The sequence below is a fragment of the Cordyceps javanica genome, chromosome 6 (assembly GCF_051103115.1).
Source record: "Cordyceps javanica chromosome 6, complete sequence".
In the NCBI taxonomy this organism is placed as follows: domain Eukaryota; kingdom Fungi; phylum Ascomycota; class Sordariomycetes; order Hypocreales; family Cordycipitaceae; genus Cordyceps; species Cordyceps javanica.
Genome location: NC_139300.1, coordinates 2070216 through 2090248, shown reverse-complemented (window position 1 = coordinate 2090248; position 20033 = coordinate 2070216). Strand labels below are relative to the sequence as shown.

General features: G+C 52.9%; 8 protein-coding genes across 8 annotated transcripts; 4 read left to right on the top strand and 4 right to left on the bottom strand.

Annotated features, from left to right (window-relative positions):
• Positions 1-1106: 1106 nt before the first annotated feature.
• Positions 1107-1954, bottom strand: V2A60_009069 (uncharacterized protein; the record flags this gene model as incomplete). The annotated part of the gene is made up of 2 exons (XM_083260337.1): positions 1107-1399; positions 1462-1954. The coding sequence occupies 2 exons, from the start codon at positions 1952-1954 to the stop codon at positions 1107-1109; spliced, it is 786 nt and encodes a 261-aa protein (XP_083116463.1).
• A 1547-nt stretch (positions 1955-3501) lies between these two features.
• Positions 3502-4207, top strand: V2A60_009068 (uncharacterized protein; the record flags this gene model as incomplete). The annotated part of the gene is made up of 2 exons (XM_083260336.1): positions 3502-3831; positions 3893-4207. The coding sequence occupies 2 exons, from the start codon at positions 3502-3504 to the stop codon at positions 4205-4207; spliced, it is 645 nt and encodes a 214-aa protein (XP_083116462.1).
• Positions 4208-5444: 1237 nt separating this feature from the next.
• Positions 5445-6797, top strand: V2A60_009067 (Gtr1/RagA G protein conserved region-domain-containing protein; the record flags this gene model as incomplete). The annotated part of the gene is made up of 3 exons (XM_083260335.1): positions 5445-5719; positions 5770-5871; positions 5927-6797. The coding sequence occupies 3 exons, from the start codon at positions 5445-5447 to the stop codon at positions 6795-6797; spliced, it is 1248 nt and encodes a 415-aa protein (XP_083116461.1).
• Positions 6798-6899: 102 nt separating this feature from the next.
• On the bottom strand, positions 6900-9530 carry V2A60_009066 (anaphase-promoting complex, cyclosome, subunit 4-domain-containing protein; the record flags this gene model as incomplete). The annotated part of the gene is made up of 6 exons (XM_083260334.1): positions 6900-7186; positions 7257-7406; positions 7462-8224; positions 8278-8854; positions 8910-9219; positions 9299-9530. 6 exons carry the CDS (start codon positions 9528-9530, stop codon positions 6900-6902), a joined length of 2319 nt encoding a protein of 772 aa, XP_083116460.1.
• Positions 9531-9952: 422 nt separating this feature from the next.
• V2A60_009065 (coatomer subunit delta) lies at positions 9953-11710 on the bottom strand (the record flags this gene model as incomplete). The annotated part of the gene is made up of 5 exons (XM_083260333.1): positions 9953-10042; positions 10096-10900; positions 10953-11152; positions 11209-11652; positions 11708-11710. The coding sequence occupies 5 exons, from the start codon at positions 11708-11710 to the stop codon at positions 9953-9955; spliced, it is 1542 nt and encodes a 513-aa protein (XP_083116459.1).
• Positions 11711-12315: 605 nt separating this feature from the next.
• Positions 12316-14206, top strand: V2A60_009064 (uncharacterized protein; the record flags this gene model as incomplete). Its single annotated transcript, XM_083260332.1, has 3 exons — positions 12316-13281; positions 13332-14124; positions 14184-14206. The coding sequence occupies 3 exons, from the start codon at positions 12316-12318 to the stop codon at positions 14204-14206; spliced, it is 1782 nt and encodes a 593-aa protein (XP_083116458.1).
• Positions 14207-15021: 815 nt separating this feature from the next.
• On the bottom strand, positions 15022-16155 carry V2A60_009063 (uncharacterized protein; the record flags this gene model as incomplete). Its single annotated transcript, XM_083260331.1, has 1 exon — positions 15022-16155. The coding sequence occupies one exon, from the start codon at positions 16153-16155 to the stop codon at positions 15022-15024; it is 1134 nt and encodes a 377-aa protein (XP_083116457.1).
• Positions 16156-16746: 591 nt separating this feature from the next.
• V2A60_009062 (oxidase ustYa family protein) lies at positions 16747-17725 on the top strand (the record flags this gene model as incomplete). Its single annotated transcript, XM_083260330.1, has 4 exons — positions 16747-16972; positions 17057-17179; positions 17240-17379; positions 17435-17725. The coding sequence occupies 4 exons, from the start codon at positions 16747-16749 to the stop codon at positions 17723-17725; spliced, it is 780 nt and encodes a 259-aa protein (XP_083116456.1).
• Between the last annotated feature and the right edge of the window lie 2308 nt (positions 17726-20033).

The following is a 20033-nucleotide window of genomic DNA, read 5'->3' as shown; positions in this document are numbered from 1 at the left end:
GCTGCTTCAGCTACATACATATGCTCTCACTTGCAATGGTCGTGTGCTCCATCCCCATGATGACATTAAATAAATATATGTTAATGAAATATTTATTGTTTACCCCACATGTCTTTATTTCCGAGCTTGTCTGAGCTGCGCCGGCCGCGAGTCTATCTCACACTGCCTGTATTTAGAATTCCGGTCGGTTTCATACGACGCCCGAGTGATAGACACGGCCCGACCTTGTATGTACTTGACTTGCATTATGTTGCTTGCTAAGTTGAGCACCCTTAAGGTGGTCCATGGCGACAGGCGAGTCCGTGATTGTACAAAAACTCAGATCCTCACAGGAGATGTCACGTCTTGTTCCTCTTGGCTGAGTTTCCAGGCCAACTACGCCATTCTGTTGGCACGGGGTCTTCTGATTTCCCCTCAAATTGTGTTTTAACCTACGCTCTGCCGCTTTTGCGTACTCGGATACTTCAAATTCAACTGGCGCGCCTCGTTCATAGTTGCCTGTATCGTCATGGGCCTGCAGTGCCTGCGGCAAGTCCTGGCCAGACCTACATCGCCACAATTCGAGACAGCATCGCGATAGAGCTTAGCTTAGATAATAATGGTAATACGAATAGCGCACCCGACATCGTATGCCTCGAGATTGGCAAAAATGCACAAGGAGACGCAGGAGATTTGGCGTTTATCGGTGATAGCCGCTGCTTAGACTTGACTCGTAAGTGAAGGTGGCCAGAAATCAATGACAGTCTATTGTTATCTGCATTTATGCCATCCAGACTTTTCCAAACTATTTACAATGTCACTAAAGAATGATCATGACAACGCAAAAGGAGCAATATTGACAAGTGAGAACTGATGAATGATGGTCAGAAACCTCACCACCGTTGGCTTTCTTTCTCATAGGTCTTCGCGTTTACTTTATTTCAGTTGTTGTTTTACTCTTTCTATTCTTGAAAGTTTGATATAGACATCGTGTGTGTATCCTGACTGTTTAGCTTTTGCTCTTGTAAAATAGCCTATCGAAGCATCTTTCGCTCTATCGGACTACACTATGTGCTATCATGCAATGTTTTTGCGATTCGTATCCACAGCTCCAGCACGCCTCCCTCTTAAGGCAGGCGGCTATACGAGCTCGAGCTTCGTCCCATTACCGACTGTCGCAAGGGGAGCGGCGGTAGCGGCCTCTCCGTCATGGCCAGTACCGGCGCTACAGGTGGCGGACGCGGTGTGCGGGATGACGGCTGCCGTGTCTGATTCGCCGACGACATGTCTATAGGGAACGGCCTGGAGATGGCGCGCTGAGGTACAAGGTTCTTATTTCGACTGGTGAAGATGTTATTTCGCGACGGTTTGCGCTTGTAGTAGTAGAACATGGCGGCGCCGAGTAGGAGTGCCACTACAGCTGCGCTTCGCGGTTAGCCTGGGGAGCAGGCGCAGAAGGGTGGAGGATCGCTTTGAACGTACCTATACTCCCAATGACAATACCGACCTCGGCACCGCGACTCAATCCTTTTGGCGATGACACGGGCATGGGTGCGGAGTCGGGCTGCTTCTCGGGCCGTTGCGAAGACCCCGGGAACGAGGCGATGGACGTTGTCCCCGATCTCGTTGCTATTGAGCTCGAGGTCTGAACTTCCGCACCATTGCGCGGCGCATCAGACCTTACTGGCGGCTGTTGCGCTTCCCGGCTTCGCGAGGTCGGTGCGCTGGTCACTGTGGGCAATTGCGTCGGCGGTTGTGCCGGCGCAAGTCCCGGCCTCTGCCCGCTTCCGGGCAGCAATTGCGGGCTAGTGGTAGGTTGAGGTCGCTGCACTGCATTCCCTGATGACTGCTGTGAAGGTTTTCTTGTAGTTTGCTCAGGTGTCGAAGTTTCTGCCGCATCCGTTCCCGGCGCTGGTGGTGGCTTCACTATGGTGATGAATCTCCGATCGTGGATCCCAACGGACGGTGGCGACATAGCTCGAGGCGAAGTATGTAATGAAACAATCGACATCGCAACCTCCTCTCGTGTGTATATATTCTTGTTATGATAGCCCGAGGCGCTCTAGACGTTTTAGAAGTCGAGTCTTCTGATGATTCCGAGGCTTGTGGCAAGGGTGTGATGCTGCTAATATCGCGGGACAATTCGGTTGTTGGCTTAAGAGGAGGGCCGCCCGTTAGACTCTGAGCAGTGGTGTGAGTCTTTTTACTATTCTAAACTTCGATATTAGAAACATTTTTAGTCATATAAAATAGTTGACATACCCTCTCCTAGTAGTAGGTTCACGATCTTGTTGCAGCTTGCGGAAAAGTCACTTATTGTCGAGGATCAAAGGCTTACAGAAACATGATTTAAGAACAACATGGGTTCAAACTATTATATTCGATCGGCATATATCGATGCGAAGCGATGCAACGGCAAACCTTTCGATAGTGCCCTTTTCTGAAACGTTTCTCGGACGTGGTGATAAGCTGAAGAGGCCAGTGGCCTGGTCATGGAGGCCCCTTCTCCCCGTTCTTTACACCCATATCGTGGAAATGTCTTGCCTCTGTATGAGAAAGATTGCGTTTCAAGATTTGCTGGTCAGAGTTTCCCCCGGGCGTTCGTGAGCTTCTTAGCCCAAAGACACGCTGTAGAACGCACGTCCTTCCACAACGTGGTCGGAAGGCAGACGTTCCGTAGCGTGGCGACCTTGGTGGCGTGGGGCAACGGCGTCGCAAATGGGGTTTCACGATCACATCATGAAATCAGGAGATAACAGGCCGATCCGTTACAACGGTCACTGACTATGTATAAGTGGACCGTAGCAGCTCATATTTTCTTCTTTCGCTAATGACATAATCTGCGCATCCATCTGCCTGCATTTGTCAAGATTGCGTTTTTGCTGGGCTGTTGCATCGTGACCTTGGCTGCCACACTCAACGGATGGGTGCCCAGGACAGCTCCAGCCGGTTGATGACTGCCGGCGGCGCTGCATAATAGATCCTGAAATAAACTGTCGCAGTGAAGGTCATCTGCCGAGAAAATGATGGCAGAAATTACCCTTTGGGACTGTCCTCGAAGCGCCGGTAGTGAAGATCCCTGTGTCGACGTCCTGATTGGCCGAGGGACAAGTCGCTGCACCAGGGTTAAGCGCTCATCCGGGCACCATTCTGGGGAGCCGGACCACAGCCAGCCAATGACACAGTTAGCTGAACCAAGCTTAATGTCTTTCTTTTCTTTGCGCGGTGGCATGCAGCGTACTGGTAGCGCTGGAGATGGATCGCAGGTGAAGGCTGATATTTTGGGCGTACGGCCTGCGCCGTGAATGGTGGACTGCTTGCATGGCGGCCACACGAATATACGCAGCCGAGTGGAATACTGGTAGTGAGCGGTAAAGATGGAATACTTGAACTCAAGCAAGCCCCCCTCTGAAAATGGGCACTTCTTCATCTCCTTTTCCTTTTGTTTCCTTCTCTTCTCAAGTTTCGTTGATTTCTGCCTAGTTTAGCACTCATTTGACCCCTACGTTCTTTTTAATCAAAATGTCGCAACTCAAGAATGAAGTCTCGTCTTCCGACTTCGAGATTGAAGCGGATGATCGACGCACCGCAGCGCCCAAGATTGGCATGCTTCGGGTCGTTGACAACCTTCGTGCTGGACTCACCTTTCTGGCACTGGCTGCTGGCGCCGTGGTCCTTGGTCTAGGTGCCCATACCCTGGCCGTGTACAAGGCCACATCGCTGCCTGGAGACTACATGCTGCATCTGTGGCCCGAAGAGTTTGATGTCCGACCTGCAAACTCGCTGATTGCTTGTGGTGTGCTTGTCCTCGTTGCCAACACCCTGGCGCTCGGCATGAGCAAGGTTTCCTTTGTGAGTCGAGGTCCGTAGAGCTTTTTTGTGTTTCACGTGCTGACGATGGGCTATTTATTAGGTCGGCCCTCGCTACCTCGCGCGCTCGTCCGTGTCTGTCGCCGCTCCCGCTGTTGGCCTCATTGGCGCTCTGGTGGCCATGTCCATCTTCTACGCCGTCAACGCATCAACCAGGGACGATTCGATCCAGAGCTGGAGCTGCCGATGGGATGGCGTGCCCATGGACTCACACCCGCATTTCGGCACGCTGTGCAAGGAGAGCAAGGCTGCTCTTACATTGGCCACGCTGCTAGTGCCAGTTGAGGCGCTGATTATTGGTGTGGCCGGATACGAGGCGGTCCTGCTCCGACGCATCAACCAGGGCCTTCATCACTGAACGCTCTTGATGGCTGAACTGACTCCATTTTTGTGAGCAGGCACTGCAGCTGTGCTTGCCTCTTGACGTCTTTGGGGCTATTTTGAGGGGGGGGGGGGGGGGGCGCTGGATAGCCCGGTTCCGTAGCTTAAGCCTTGCTTTTGTTTGTCGTACTTGAATGATGACGGTATTGTGTTATTGTAATTTCGCGTCATGTTGCTCAATCCCCCTACATGAGATGAACTTGGGACCAATGTTACATTGCGTCCTGCTTGTCGTGCAGAGTCCTAGGTCTGCCTTGCCTTGACCACTTCTAGCGCACGACCAGCGCCGGCCACGAAATCAGATGCGCCCCACTCACCCGCAGAGGTCCTCCATCTCAATCTCAACGCTACAACATCTCGGCGCGCCCGACTTTCAATCCTCACGACACTCGAGCCTGTCCATCTTGAAACCCCAAAAGCAAATCCTGTTCTATTCTTCTTATTTATTCATCAGACACGCAGCAACGACATCATTGCCCCGCCTTGTTATTCTTTCTCTGATTCCAACGACACCACAGCACATTGTGCCTCTCGCTCCCTTCCCTGGCCGCCGTTTGAGCCCCTCCTTTGTTCTTCTCTTTCTTTGTCCGAATCCTCAAATTTGCACCTTGGCGACGCCGATTTTTCTTCTCATTGCTCTTTTTTCGCCGCTTCCGGTCCCATAAAATGGAGGTAGGCGCTTCTTTCCTTTTCATTTCGTATTTCGCCCGCCCCCACGCACAGGATACCCGAGCATGCCTGGCCCTGGCCGCCCCCGGGTGTTGCTGTCGAGGTGACGCACGGCTGGGGATCCAATCACAGACAATACCCCAGTAACGGCTTCAGTCAGTCAGACCCAGCTATCACCCGTCGTGCGCTACTTCATCGCCCGCGCATCGAAACCTATGATGCCTCCCTTCTTTTCTTGCGGCTCTCTTGCAAAGCTCCGAGTATCGTGGCACCTGGCGCATTGCCATACTGAGATATCGTCGCCGTCGGCCATCTCACAACGTATGGCCTCTTGAACTCTGTGTGCTACAAGCCTCGTCGCTCAATACGTCAATATTGTCTAGAGTTCGGCATAGGGGCCAACTCTTCACTTCTGGCCAGATCCAAGTCCATGCCATGCGCTACTTGCTCTTCCAGCCTTCTCGCCCCAGAACTGTCCTCTTTACGTTCATTCATTGCTCTCACTACATCGGTCTTTCATTCGTTTCTATTTCCTACCGTACATAATGAATCCTCTTCACTCTCTCCTCCTTCGCTGCAAGCGCAGTGTGCAAACTCTCCGCCTCTCCTTGCGCCGAAAAGTCCCCCGCAGATCCAGCATCGGCAACGCCCCAATCACATTGGGCACGCGACATATGAGCGCTGCACAGCTAACACTTCAGCGAATTCACGACCAGGCTTCCGGAAGCATATCAAAAAAAGATGACGCCTCGAGGGGGGATATCATTACTGGCATCCCCGCAAAGGGCAAGCCCCGGCTACTGCTCATGGGGCAACGAAGGTCCGTACCTGTCCACACGTATATAAGCATTTAGGCTGACATACATGTAGGAGCGGAAAATCCTCAATCTCTAGCGTCGTATTTCACAAACTACCACCGAATGAGACGTTGTTTCTGGAGTCCACAGCAAGGATACAGAAGGACTCGATGGCGTGAGTTTTGCATAGCTTGAGTTTCATACCACCAGTTGCTCATCTATTCATCTAGCTCATTCATGGAATTCCAAGTATGGGACTTTCCTGGACAGATTGACGTCTTCGAGACACCCAATTTTGACATGGAGGCCATCTTTGGCGAGATTGGTGCCCTGATCTGGGTCATCGACGCCCAGGATGATTATCTAGAAGCAGTTGCGCGCCTCAACACCACAATCTTGGCTTTGCAAGGAAGCTACCCCAATATCAACATCGAAGTGTTTATCCACAAAGTCGATGGACTATCAGACGACTACAAGCTCGACATCCAGCGCGACATCACCATCCGCATCCAAGACGAGCTGTCGGACCACGGCTTCGAGAACGCACCCGTCACCTTTCACCTCACCTCCATCTACAACCACTCCATCTTCGAGGCCTTCAGCAAGGTCATTCAGAAGCTCATTCCTCGTCTGGGCACGCTCGAGGCCATGTTGACCAATTTGTGCCGCACGTGCCGCTTCGAGAAGGCGTACCTCTTCGACGTCATGTCCAAAATTTACATCGCCACAGATAGTTCCACTGCCGACATGGCCAGCTACGAGATCTGTAGCGACTACATCGATGTAATCATCGACATCACCGAGGTCTATGGCACCTGGCAGCGCAGTGACGAGAGCCGCCAAAAGCTCGAGGGGGAACCACTCAATATGAAGCTCGAGGACCAAGTCGGCTGCGCCACGGCTGAGAGCTGCCTCGTGCTGCACGACAGCAACAAGCCCATCATGCTGCGCGAGGTGGACAGATATCTTGCTCTCGTAGCCATCATGACGGACGACTCGTACGAGAAGATGCCGCTGGTGAACATGAATGTCGAGACGGTCGTTGAGGGTATTACCGAGTTCTTCAAAATCACGAAACCTAAACCTCAAGGCCAGCAATAGTTTGTAGAGCGCGTGAGCGATTATCTAGAGAAAGTATCATCATCATTCAAGCTCTCATATAGGCTCTATATATGCCATTACGCGCATAAAAGTTCAGGCTTCCTACGCAACGGAGTGCTTCTTCTCAAGTGCAAACGTGCGCCAGGTTGTTCTGTTGCTGGCAAGTAAACAAACACGCGCCGGTATCTGGCCCCTCGTGGCCTGCTCACTATGCACCTGCATCCGAATCGGACGCATTGCACATTCTTCTGGTAAATGATATTCCGTGCACCCTGCTGCGTCGAGCGACGTGCCGGAAATAGAGTCCGGTGACGTATCCTCGGCGCACGGCTCGTACGGCGTGGCACTCGATTCGACGGGGACACAAAAAATGGAAGGTTTGCTCGGATCTGTGATTGCATTAGTGTGCTGAGGGAAACAAAAATGAGAAGCTGATGTGGTTTGAGAAGTATCTAGTACCTGTGCCAGTGCAAAGAAGAACGAGGGTTGTTGCGTCGAGAAACTTGAGATCGATGAGCGACGCTTCGCCCAGATCAATGCAGCGCCATGACAGGCTCTGGTTGAAGCTAATTCCATTGACTATGCTCAGCTTGGCTTGAAAAATGAATACTGCATGCCAAGTTAGCTGATAATGTACCGTGACAGAATGGCGCCCTTCTCGTACCTTTGCCGGCCGCCTCCTTGGACGCGAGCGCAGTGTACACTGTTGCACCGGTATGGTCTGCCAACTCGGACATCTTGACGTCCATCTTGCTGATGGGTCCGCCAATTCTCAGTCTCATCGGGGCGCCGAACCGGACACTGCGCTTCTTCGCGTCGGCAATGTCTCTGAAAATGCGGCTGGTCCACGTGGTGGCGTAGTCGACCAAAAAGTCGACGTGCGGCAGCGCCCTCATTGCCGGCTGACCCGCCTCAGTCTTTTTAAGCTCCTTGTCGAGGACTTGGAGCAGGCTCGGCCCGTCCTCTATATGGGCCCAGGCCGCCTCGTAGTCCTCTCGAGCCACTGTGTCGAAGAAGTTGTCGAGCGGGCTGCCCGTGAGGTAGCGCTCAATGTACGTCAGGACGCGCGACGTGTCCATGGTAGCCTCCCGCTCAGTGAGCTCGTCCGTCACGGAGCTGGGAGAGGCGAAGCGGTCGATCTGGAAGCGCAACCAGTTTGAGAAGGCGGCAAAGTGCTCCAGTTCGTCCATGATGTGCAGGAGTATCTTGTGCCCGACGAGACTCAGGCAGTTGACAATGTCAAGCACGCGGCTGATTTGCGTCGTAGTGAAGCCAATGTCGTCGCGCGTGTCATAGAACTGGGCAAATCCACGAAGGCGACTGAGGATGATCGAGCATCTTTCGAGCCCAGGGAGAAGATTCTCGTGAACAAGATTGCGCAGACTTTCTAGGCCTCCAGTCACAGCTTTATCCCATCGTTTGTGCCCCTGAGCAAATGATTAGCAATTCAAGAAGCGCTTCATGGCAAGCTAGTACATACTCTTTCCGAAAGGCTGTCCACCAGCCACTCGCGCAACGGCTCGTATGCATGACCGGTAACAGCAGTATGATAGAGAGCCGCAACAATGTCTCTAGGTCCACTCTGAAGCTCTTCCAAATCGCCCTGAATACTTTTCAGAAATCTACTCGGGAGTTCCCGCGCGTTTTTCCACTCAGTCAGCATATGCAGTTGTGTTTGCTTAATATATCGCAGCAAAGTTTGCAAGGTTGTGAGTTTCGATGCCAGTAGCGACAAGTTGATGGGCGAAGAATACACGAAGGGTAGATCCATGGGGACCAGATGTATCTCCGCAGGGTCATTCGTGTCGTCTGCCATGAGAAGAGCTTGTGTAGACACGGTTGAGCAAGCCGCATGAAAGACAAGACGAGGCGCAACAAGTGCCCCAAGGCTGGGCGCGGGAAAGACTCCTATCACAAAGGAATCGTGGATGCTGAGATGCAGCTTTCCATCGCTTGTCCCCACCACCATGACATTTACTTGGTCGTACTCTGAGCGCTTGGGCGCCTGGAAAAGGAACTCAATTCCTGTCCGCAGTGTAAAGACTGTGGCATCATCTCTGTCCGGTAGGTAAGCGTTTGCTTCTAACTTGAGATCACATTAGTTGTACTCACCCAGAGCCGGCGCTGGCGGTGGGAAGGGGACTGATCTTGGGAAGAGCCGTGTCGACCTCGAGAAAGGTCAACTCCTGTGGGAGATTCAAGGTACCGGAGCGACCATCCAAGCTCAGTCCCTCCAGCGGCTGCTTACCCGAGTTTGATTCTTTCCCCCCTAACTGTTTGTTGATAATACTAGTGGCCCAACCAATATGTGTTATTTTGGCTGCATCATCGTTGCAAAGCTGCATTTGGTGAACGGCTTTGTTGTTTTCCAAGCTCATAATTCGAACTGCTCCGTCGCTCCAGCCTACAGCGAGGAACTGACCTACATCACTGGCGTTAGATCGGGCCTATTGATTTAACACCCAAAGACCGCCGGCTACGGCGCAAAGGGCTTGACCTACCGTCTGGCTTCCATGTTACAGTCAGAGCATCCGGAGCCTTGGTGCTGGGCGGTCCGAGCTGATGTATCTTGGAAACTGCTTGATTCGGCGGGCGGTATATGAAAAGTATCTTATCTCCAGCCTCCCATGACGTCGATAAATCGAGTGTAGGACAGCTGACTGGGAATCCATTTGGCGCTTTGAAGTCAAACTCGGCCTCGCTCAGCAATCGCAACGACGCGTCGTTTATCATGGCGTGCTCAGACTTCTAAGCTGACGCGTAACTAAATGCTGTCTTTAGAGGTTTTTGGCATTCCTTCTGGCCAAAAAGGGCATATGCTTGCAATTTAGTGCCCAAGCCCACGATTTGTTGCTGTTGATGGCGTTGTGTCGGTGGGCGCCAGAGTAGCACTGGTGCAGTTGAAGTGGGTGTTCAGGTACTGGATAGAGCCCACTTGTACTATGAGACTGGGCAACCAACGACGGAATCCATCTACGTCTCTAACGGTTAGTTCTGCGTTCAAAGACCCAACATGCATGCAGCGTATAAGGTACTGTTTAAATGTTCGTTGCGCCATTAATATCTAAATTTCAAAAGCATGCCTCTACGGTGGATGCTTGCCCCTTACTCCCTACATATCTGCATGTTTCAACACCTTTTTACCCTAGCTCGGTCTATTCGATAGAGAAGTTGTCCGCATGAGACTTGATCTCCTTGGAAAACGTCACCTCTTCCTCCTCCTCAATCAGAGAAACAGAAGAAACCTACTCAGTATTAGTATCACTCCAATTAGAGCTTATCAAAGAAAAAAACTTACATCGACATCGACATATGGGGTGGTCTTGCTAAACCTGACGTTCATCGGGAAGAAGTCATTTTCGTCAGCAGTCTCCGCCTCGAACTCAAAAGCACCGTTGGGGTTCTCGTCGTCGACAGTGCCAATGTTCCACTCTAGCATGTCACCGGCGACCTCGTATGAGGCGTCGAAGCTAGAAACCACAGGCTCGCTGCCCTGGTAGGGAATGGCAACGCTGACGTCACGAAGTGAGTCTCCACCTGTAAGTTCGTATTCAACAGTGATATTATACTTGGATGAGTCCTTGTTGATCCAGACAGTGAAGGTAATTGGACAGGTAGAAGGGTCGTCCGTCTTTGGTGTAGCTCTCCAGCGCAAAACACCAACAGCGTTGTTAACGGGGAATCCACGCGCCGTGTTGCTCATCTGAATAACCTTGGAATTATTGAAGATGTTCCGGTCGACGTTGGGGTGTGTACGGAACTGAGCGCCGTGAGATGGCACCGCCTGTAGAGCCAGCTTGATCTTGGTCATACTGGCGTCTGAAACACGCAATGTCAAGTCGCCAGTAACAGTAATGGACTGGACAGCACCTTCACGGGATAAGGTAGCATTGATAGACTCGGAGATTGTGACGTGAATTGCATCGCGGTCCATTGTGGAAGAAATACGAGGCTCGGCTGGTGCAGCAGCGGCAGGGGCTGTAGGCGCCACTAGAGGTGTATCGTCGACCTCGCCACCCATATCGCCGCGTACACGTTCGAACATATCGGTAGTCTTGGACTTCTTGCCAAGCTGCATACCCTTGCCTTTGGGTGCAGATGCCCTGTCCTCAGGTTAGCCTCACAATCTGGCGTCCACTAGCTTCTGCGACGCACTTGGTATATGTCTTGTTCTTCTCGGCCTCATACGAGTCATATGAGTTGGGAGCATTCGATGAGGGGGATTGGTATGTCTGGTACGTGGGAGCGCGAGGAACACTGGTACGAGAGGCGCCGAGGCGAGCTGCATCCTTGCGCTGCATTTCGAGCTGCTTGGCCTTGCGCTTGCGCTCTTCGGTAGCCTCGAGCTCCTTGTTCTAAATTGCATGTTAAAATCCCAGTCGAGGGTAAGGTCAGGGGCAGAGGCACGTACTCTGGCAATGATCTCCTGAACGCGCTCCTCGTGGCTCTCCATCTCGAGGAAGGTCCTGATCTGGCTAATTGTAAGGTTTTCGCGGTAACCAAGAGTGACAATCTCGTCGAAAGCGCTAAGCAGTTCGTAGGCATTGCGGAGAATCTCCCGCTCATCTAAGGTTCGGCAGGCGCTGGCCACGACTTGGGCAAACAGGTGGAGCGAATCGATGTCTTGGAGGATGTTGGATTGGCGGTTGGTGATGAGCACCATGTAGAGCTCGTCCAGCGGCTGGTAAACAAATCGCACGTTATCCTGCTCAACAGTTGTATGCTGGGTGCCGCTATCAGCGAGCTTGGGGAGGGAAGCCAGGAGTGCTTCTATTCTCGATCGTGGCATATCACGAAACTGCCTCGAGAGGACAGCTTTCCCTCCACGGGTACAGATCGAAGCTGCGAGGACAACCTATGTGGGAGTTAACGAGGTGTCACGGATAGGGACACTTTCGCAGGAAGCGCACCATTTTGAATTATCGTTCCAGGATTTGGTTGTAGTGATGTTGTCAATGGCGACCGGAATGGGGGATCAATGTGGCATACTCAATCCAGGAGCTGGCCAATATTAGGCCAGGTGTGCGAAAGTGGGGGGGTATCATGGTGGGCGGTACGTGAGGTGGCAGCATAGCGCAGCTACTGTAAAGGGGATTCTGCCACGCTAACCTGTTTGAGGAGGGCGGTCGAGTCACTGTCCGGCCCAGGCAACCCTCCAGGGCAAAGAACCAAAGAACGGCTTCGCGTTGCTTCACCTTTTCACAAACTGTCAAGCCAGATCACGCTCTTGAAAGCCTGCCAAACAGCTAACCGAATACTAAAGCCCAACTGGCTGCCGCATACTCCTCCCGCGAACAACTTACCAGACGCGGAGTTTTTATCCCTTCTTTTACCAAGCACGATCTTCGAAACGCGCCCGATTTGAGAGAACCTCGAAGCCAACGTGCCTCTAACGCGCCACAACTCTTGCGCTTGCCGACTGCCAGCTGCCACGTCACTGGAGAACCCATCTCAATATCAATCAACTACCGAAATCCGGTCTGGAGACCCAACCACCTCCTGTATGGCAGACCTCAAAATGGACATCGATGCGAGGCAACAAACTTCGCTCGAGGTGCCCGTAGATGACGACCTAATCAACTACGAGAGCGATGCGGCAGATTACTCCCTCACTACAGATCAAGGACTTGGAAATGGAGCTACCTCAGAGACTCTTCAAGACGCTCATCCCAGCGTTGAGCCTACGATCGCGAGCGGCAATACCGATACTGGGGAGACTCTAGGGGGCCTTGCTGTGGATAGCGCAGCAGAAGCCTTCGATACTGTGGTTGAAGACAACGCAGATGATCAGCAGAATATTAGACAGGCAGTCGAAGCCGAACTGCCCCTTGATGCAGACGCTGCCGGAGCCGCACTCGATGTATTAACAGAAGCTGTCGCTGAGGAGATCGACTATGGCTTGGGAGAGGTTGACTACAATGGGGAACAAAATTTCGACGTTACTCATGAAGTAGAGAATGAAGATGCGACTCACAATGATGCTGAAACAGCAGCACTTGATGTTTTTGAAGACAAGGCTGAGATTAGTTGGGAGGACGATGCTGTTGGCCATGGGACAGAAGAAGTCGAGAAGGAAGAGAACGAGGAAGATGGACAGCGTTCTGCGCAGACGTATAGTATTCGTCTCGGTGACACAACTGAAGAGGCAAACGCGCAGTCTGATGAGAGCGAGAGCAGAGACAGCCGCCAAGATGCGCTACAAGCGCTGGAAACCGCTATAACCTGGGACGCCAGCACGGATGAGACGGGCATTTTTCAACCTAACAATGCTGACGCGCACTTTCCCACCATCACAGTCCAGTATCAAGGCGACGAATTCCCGTTTTTGTCGTCTGGTACCGAAGGCTTTTTCTCTGATTCGTCCATTCTTGATGACAGCATGCAGAGAGTCTTTAGTGGGTTCCGTTCTCAGTTGAAAAACGAAGTGACAGCAGAGGATGAGTTGGTGTTTCAAATTGATGAGCTTGGACTAGAATTCACGGAGGTAAGCATCAGTTTCACACTGGTGATTGAGAGAAGCTAACACGTCCATAGTCAAATCCCTCGTTTAGCCTGACAATGCATCAAATTCTGGAGGTCTTTGATTTGCTGATCAAGAATGATGACCCTGATGGCCGCCGGACGTTGTATACCTACCTCTTTACAAGGGTCAACAGCGCGAAAAGATATGACTTCTTGGTGGAAAGTGCCACGTCAGGCAAAAGCCTGGAGGAGGTTCAGCATATCTTCTCGCAGCAATCACTCCGCAACGGCAGTGATGGTGACAACGCAGATGATAGTGCGATGTCTAGTGAGCACCCTGAAGACCACAGTGAGGAAGAATACGGTGGTGAGCAGCTAGATGACGGCGAGGACGATGAACACCATGAACACCATGATGAACACCATGCAGATTTTGCTGAAGAAGACGCCGAAGAGCATAGCAAAGAGTATCACGAAGCGCCTGCGGATGACCATCAAGAAGTTGAATATTTTGATCAGGCTATTCCCCAGGACGATGAAGTGTCACGCGCAGATGACGAGGCCATGACAACCCACGATGCGCCCGAAAACGTTGATGCAGAGGAGCATGACAACAGTTTCGCCCATGAACACAGCAGTACGACTAGCACACTTCAAGGTGATGCCGATGGCACTGCTCTTGCTGATGATGAAACTGCTGTCGACGCCGAAGCTGATGGTCCTGTATTTGTCACCGAGGCAAACGAAGATGCCGAAATCGATTGGCGAGACGAGGATGAGAATGAAGTAGCTGGTGAGGGGGGCTCAGTAACCGGCAAACGGTCGCGTGATGACAACGATGAACCTGACCTGGATGACGACATCGGTAAGTAAACGCTTAGACTGGCTCGTCACATTTCTGAACGCCTGCTAACTTGGGACCAGACTTTAAACGTCGACGACCTTGATCCACGTCTTTACTAACAAACAGTAATTCAACAGCATGCCGCTTCTGTACAAACATTCAGCATTCCCGGACATTGCGACGCTACAGGACGTGAAAAAATATCGGTGACCAAACTATCCGTCTTCCGAAATCTTTGAAACTTCAATGAGGAGAGTTATAGGTAATGTGAAAGGCCGGTCGGCCACTACTAATCAAAACCAAAGCAGCCTTTTTTTACCTTCCCAGCCATTTGAACACCACGATACGACAACAGTAACATGCCTTGTGCCCTCTTTTTTTTTCTCTATACCCCATCCCTCTTTGGAGCAGCATGACTGCGGCATCTCTGAGTAGCTTTTTTTATCGGAGGGCCTTTTTTCTTTTTTCGGGTGCAGTGGATACTTATTTAATAGCCGGGTCCACGACGACATACATTTAAAGCAGGTGATGTATTGCGTTCTTTTCGACCCGGAGGAGAAAACATACGCTCGACTGGGGGGAATCGGCGTTGGGTGGACTTGTAACCTTGAATCTAGCGGCCTGGCAATTTCTTTGGCAGCCAGATCTGGCCTACTCTTTTTCTTTGCTGGATAATGTCTGACAACTGGACGAGTCGGGCAGGGCCGTCTTCTGTTGACTGGTACGATAGCACTATGTACTTGATCCTATATAGACTCTCTGAGGAAGATTTACGTTCTATCCGAAGAGTTTAATAGACAAGTATCTGGTACTTTGCGTGAGGGGCACATGCGTCGACGTTATTTTTGCTAACAAAAATTTACCCGTGTCCACTGGCTTCATGGCCACGGTTCTGTATTAACCCCAGCCCTTCACCCTTCACTCTATTGGCAGGGTTGCTGCTTTCATCTCTGCCAGCAGAGAAACGACCTCGTCTTCCCCGAGCTCCTCCGTTACGCTCACGCTACACCGTAGCCCGCCGAACGTTCTGGGATTGTTCCAAGACCGTTGAATGGTTGGCGGGCCGACAATCAGCGTCGGCACGCCCTTGAAGGCGGGCACGCCGCTAGGGATGCCCTCACCCCGGATGTAGTGGCCCGCGGGGTGCGCGGCGCCCGGGTCGTCCCAGTCATACGCGGCGGCCAGCCACTCGTAAAATTGGAACTGACCTCTCACAGACTCGACGTCACCGCGCGCCGACGCCTCGCCCTTGATGTACGCGATGAGCGCAGCTGGGTTGCGTGTGCCGGGCAGCCCCCGCTCGACGAGCACGTCACCGACGAGCGCGTGCAGGTCGTAGTTACTCACGACGCCGTCGACGAGGACACGGAAGCCGCGCCGCTCCCGCGGGCACAGGACCAGCCATGGTGCGTCGAGCTGCGCGCCGAGTAGGATGGCGAGCCACTGCGCGTGCGACTGGGTCAGAGTCAACGCGGCGCGCCGGAGAGGGCTGTCAGGAGCGGCGGCGGCGCGCAGGGCCGCGCGGTCGCGGGACAGCGCGGCCACGGCCGGCAGCGTCCACGGCTGCAGCAAGGCGAGCGCGGATGCACCGCCGCGGTCCTCCGGCACGTGGCTCCGGAAAACGTAGTGCGTGATGCGGCGGCCGTCAACCTCGGTGAGCACCTGATCATCAGGCGGGGGGGTCTCCTCTTCTTCCCCCTCCTCCTCGGCGACGGAGGGCAGGTCCGCGAGGCACTTGTCCGCGAAGCGACGGGCGGCGACGAGAAAATTGGGGACCTTGGCGAGGAGCACAGCGGCGAGGGGCTCTACCGGGGCGCCTGTCTCGACGAGGGCGCCGGCCGTGAGCGCGGCAAAGGCCACGCCGTCGGCGTCGTCGACCTGCGCGGCGTCGATGCGGTCCACTAACACCTGTAGCGCGGCGGCAAGCTCATCCGGTCCGGCGGCCGCCATACCGCCGTGCAGTGCGACGCGGCACCTGTGCACGGCGGCGCCGTCGTAGTCGATGCCGCTGACGGCCTCGGCGAGGTCCCGGGCGGCCTGCTCGAGAGACATGGCGCGTCTGTGTGTGGTTAGCGCGCGGGGAACCTCCGGGGGGGTTGGGTTGGGCGCTGGATGCGATGAATGCGGGTTGGGTACGCGGCGTGTGTGTGCGCGTATTTGTTATTGCTGCGTGGTTAGGGATGGGCAGATTGCTACGTGTGCTACATGGGAGCTTTGTGGTGACACGCAGCTGAGTAAAGCTGGGCTTCTGAGTGGTCGCGGTGCGTGATTAATACCCAGTGTGCTGGTGAATCAAACACTACGGATTTGATTGCTACGATATGACGGAAATAGCCATGGATAGCTCAATACAGAAAAAGACATGTCGCGCAACACTTTATCAACTCAGAGAAGCCTTGTATAAGACCAAGCTCGTCTATTAGTCGCGTCCACTAACACGCGAAAGTACAGGCCACAGGGGTGTGGGCCAATCGCCTATTTTAATCGCTAGTACTTATTATCTGTCACCTTTCCGTCGTCCATCCCGTCTTACCCCCCTTGACTTAGTTTCGGCGACGTTGCAGCGCAGATCGAGCTGCTCCTTCAATCCAGACCCGAATCTTCTTTTGTTTTTCCGCTGAGTGGTTGTGGTGCGGGTTGAAGATGGCGGGCGATGGTACGCGCTACGCGCCTCTCGACATGGACAAGAGTGGTGTGCAGTATCGCCAGCCACCGCCACAGTCTCTGTTCCTCGCGCCGCGGACAAGAAACGATTGGATATTTGTGGCGTCGAATGCTGGCTTGTTTGTGATGACTGTCTTGTTTTGGTTGTCAGGATCCAGGGGCGCATCGTCAGAACTAGAGTGTGCCAAGGCAGTGTCTTCCTATTGTGAGTGCCTTGATATCGTCCTCAACCAGCCACGCTTCGTCAACACTATTTGAGCCATGGCTAATCTTGCTATTCTGTGGACAGCCCCTATTTTTCCCTCGTTGGATTTCTGGGAGGGGGATTTCCAGAACGACTTTGCGCGTGAAAGTATCTATCGCGGTCCCCCCACGCGAGAACGAGAGCAGGCATGGGACGAACTTTGGCATCGTATGTTGGAATCCTTTACTCATCACCTGGCTAACGTCACTAACTGAGGGAAAACTATAGACCAAGGTGTTGGCGTGTCAGAGGAGGGTCTCATTGCTCTGAAGAAAACACAAGGCAAGTATCTACAAACCAACAGAAGCACGGCAGCAAACCGAGAGTATTACGCGTTGGTGGAGATGTTTCATCAGTTACATTGCCTTGTGAGTTCAATTATTCTGCAGATCATCCCTCATACCGCTAACATCTGCCGTTCAGAATATCGTACGCCAAGCAACCTGGCCAATGGACATGTATGACAAAAGCTGGGGCGAAGAGCTCCAGCCGATGAACGTCACAGACAGCCAAGGCCGCGCCCATGTTGACCATTGTGTTGAAACGCTGCGGTTGTCACTCATGTGCTTTGGTGACGTGACACCGATGCTACTACTGACCGAGGATGGGACGCTCAACACCAGCACGGCAGACTTCAACGTGCATCACAAGTGCCGCAACTACGAACAGATACGAGACTTTGTGGATGCAGCGGGCGTTAATCCTGTCGCTTAGGACATGTATAGTAATATTTCTTTTGCTGTGTACTTTTACAACTATTTGGCGAGATAATTGCGGAGATTCGAGAGGGCTGTGTCAAGTGTGTCCATGCTGCACCAAGAGGGGAGGGCATCTAGGCATCTGGACAGAACTGAACAGCGAAGCAGCCGAGTATTATGTTTGCGAATTTATGGCGCTTGGCGCATATTGGTCATATAGAGCTGGAGCGTGATCGGCGACCGGGAACAAGGGGCTATTGGGTTAGAACAAAGATGCCATCGGATAATATCTGCTGATGCTTGGGCTCGTTACAGAATATCAGGTACAGTTACTAGGCCATCGGGCCAAGAGACCGCCTTACGAACCAGTCATCCAGTCATCATCCAGTAACCGCGCAGGGGAGGAGGCCTCGGCTGAGGGCTGTCTCATGTGGATCTGGTACAAGACTAGTCAGGGGAAGGTAGTTCTGAAACTCTGTGGAGAATGGAAGCTACCAGTACTGGGTCTATGGGTGTACCGAACATCTCGACGGGGAAGTCGATGAGGCCAGCAAGGGTCATTAGGGATTCTCATCAACTATTGAACTGCCTCTGCCGGGATAGGCCCCGGACTATTGAGGATGATGGATGGGGTAGATTGAACGGATATGCGATGCAACTAGGGTTTGTTTGATGGATTCTATTCCTTTGAGCGTTTCCCTGGGGCACAACTTTGAACTTCAGCTTCTCGTGAGCAAGGATGAGCAGCAAGGGGCTTGTTGGTACCAGGGCATGGACTGGCACTCCTTTGAAACAGCAACGTTAGAGCCTGGGCCGTCTCGAGGGTGGGACGGACGGCAGAGGAATGGGATTTTTTTTCTTCTTCCCTTGTTTTCGGCGTCCACGGCGTTGGATCTGCAGAGTTTGAGAGTTCTTGCGGGTCCGAGCCGACTTTCCTGTGCCTTGGTTCGTCTTTTCCTAGCTAGTGGCGGCGGTGGTGGTGATGCGTGAACGCGCGTTGCTCTTTGGTACCTGGATACTACCATTCCGGTACGGGTAACTAATTGCCTGTCCATCCTATCCCGCTAAGTACTGACTATGGACCGTTTGGCCACTGAACTGTTCACGAATGCTGGTATTGATACTGCGTATCCATGGAACGTGGGATGGAAGGGGGCGGCCAGGGCGGACCGGGCTCTTGTCGTTCATGTCCGCCCGAGTGCCATCATTTGAATCCGCAGCCCTGTCAAATGTTTCGCGGTGCGACGCCACGGCCACCACAAAAGGGAAAACAATTACGCACCTTGTTAAACCACGGCTGTTTGTGAATAAAGATCAACCTCCTTGTCGGTATATTATTGCTCGAGTTTGCACAGCCGCCGCAAGCAGGGCCCTGGTCCTACTGTCAGCGCCGTATTTGCACAGCACGGGACCGTCCTTGGAGGAGGGCCCTGCGCGGCAGGCACTAGCAGAATGCGCATTGGTGTTGGTAACAGGCACGGCCACAAGCGAGCGAAGTTCGGAGTAAAATAAGTAGATACTAACGAGTAGATAGTGCCTGATGCGGGAAAAAAGGCCAGATATACGGCCCAAAAAAAAGTCAAATAGCCTCGGGGCTCGGTCAAGGCCATTGGTGGCGCAGCCACTCAAAAGATGTGCCTGAGCCATACCTAGGCAAGGTACCAGGTTAGATACTTGCCCAGGTACCGTATAGTCCCGTGGCTTTCAGTGGCTTTCGGTGATCTTCAGCAGTCCCTCAGCGCGTAGCCCTCAGTGGTCCTCAGTGAGTCTAGTGGCTGCAACCCTCGGAGCGACCCTCTCTCTCCAGGCCCGTAAACCTCCTAGAACCTGCCCCAGAATATCCAAACTGCCCTGAAGCAGGCCCTTAACCCACTGCCCATCATCCCCACCTCAACCTCCCCATCTCCATCAGACCATTCTCCCGTCCTCTGCCGCCCATGCCACATCATCAGTCAGCCACCAAAGCTTCTCTGTCGACCACTCAACTCTGTCTTCTGCTCACCACCCCTCAACGCCTCCGAACCAGGTGAACGGCTTCCACGCACTCCGCCATCCATCTTTCCCTGTTTACTGCGCATTTTTCTTTTCCTTTCTTTTTAGACCATCTCTTCGTGACACTCGACAACACTCGCGTCGCGTATCCTTGAGTCAAGCCGAGCTCTCCCTCGTTCGCTTGACAGTCCTTTCGTTCCCAATCGACGGTTACGCGCGCGCTGGCGGTACAACCCCGAAGTTCAACCCTGGCGCAGCAAAGGGTTCTAGTGAGGGAAAGGCACCATTGTTCACACTGCAACATTACTTCTTTTCGATTCCGATATTTCTAG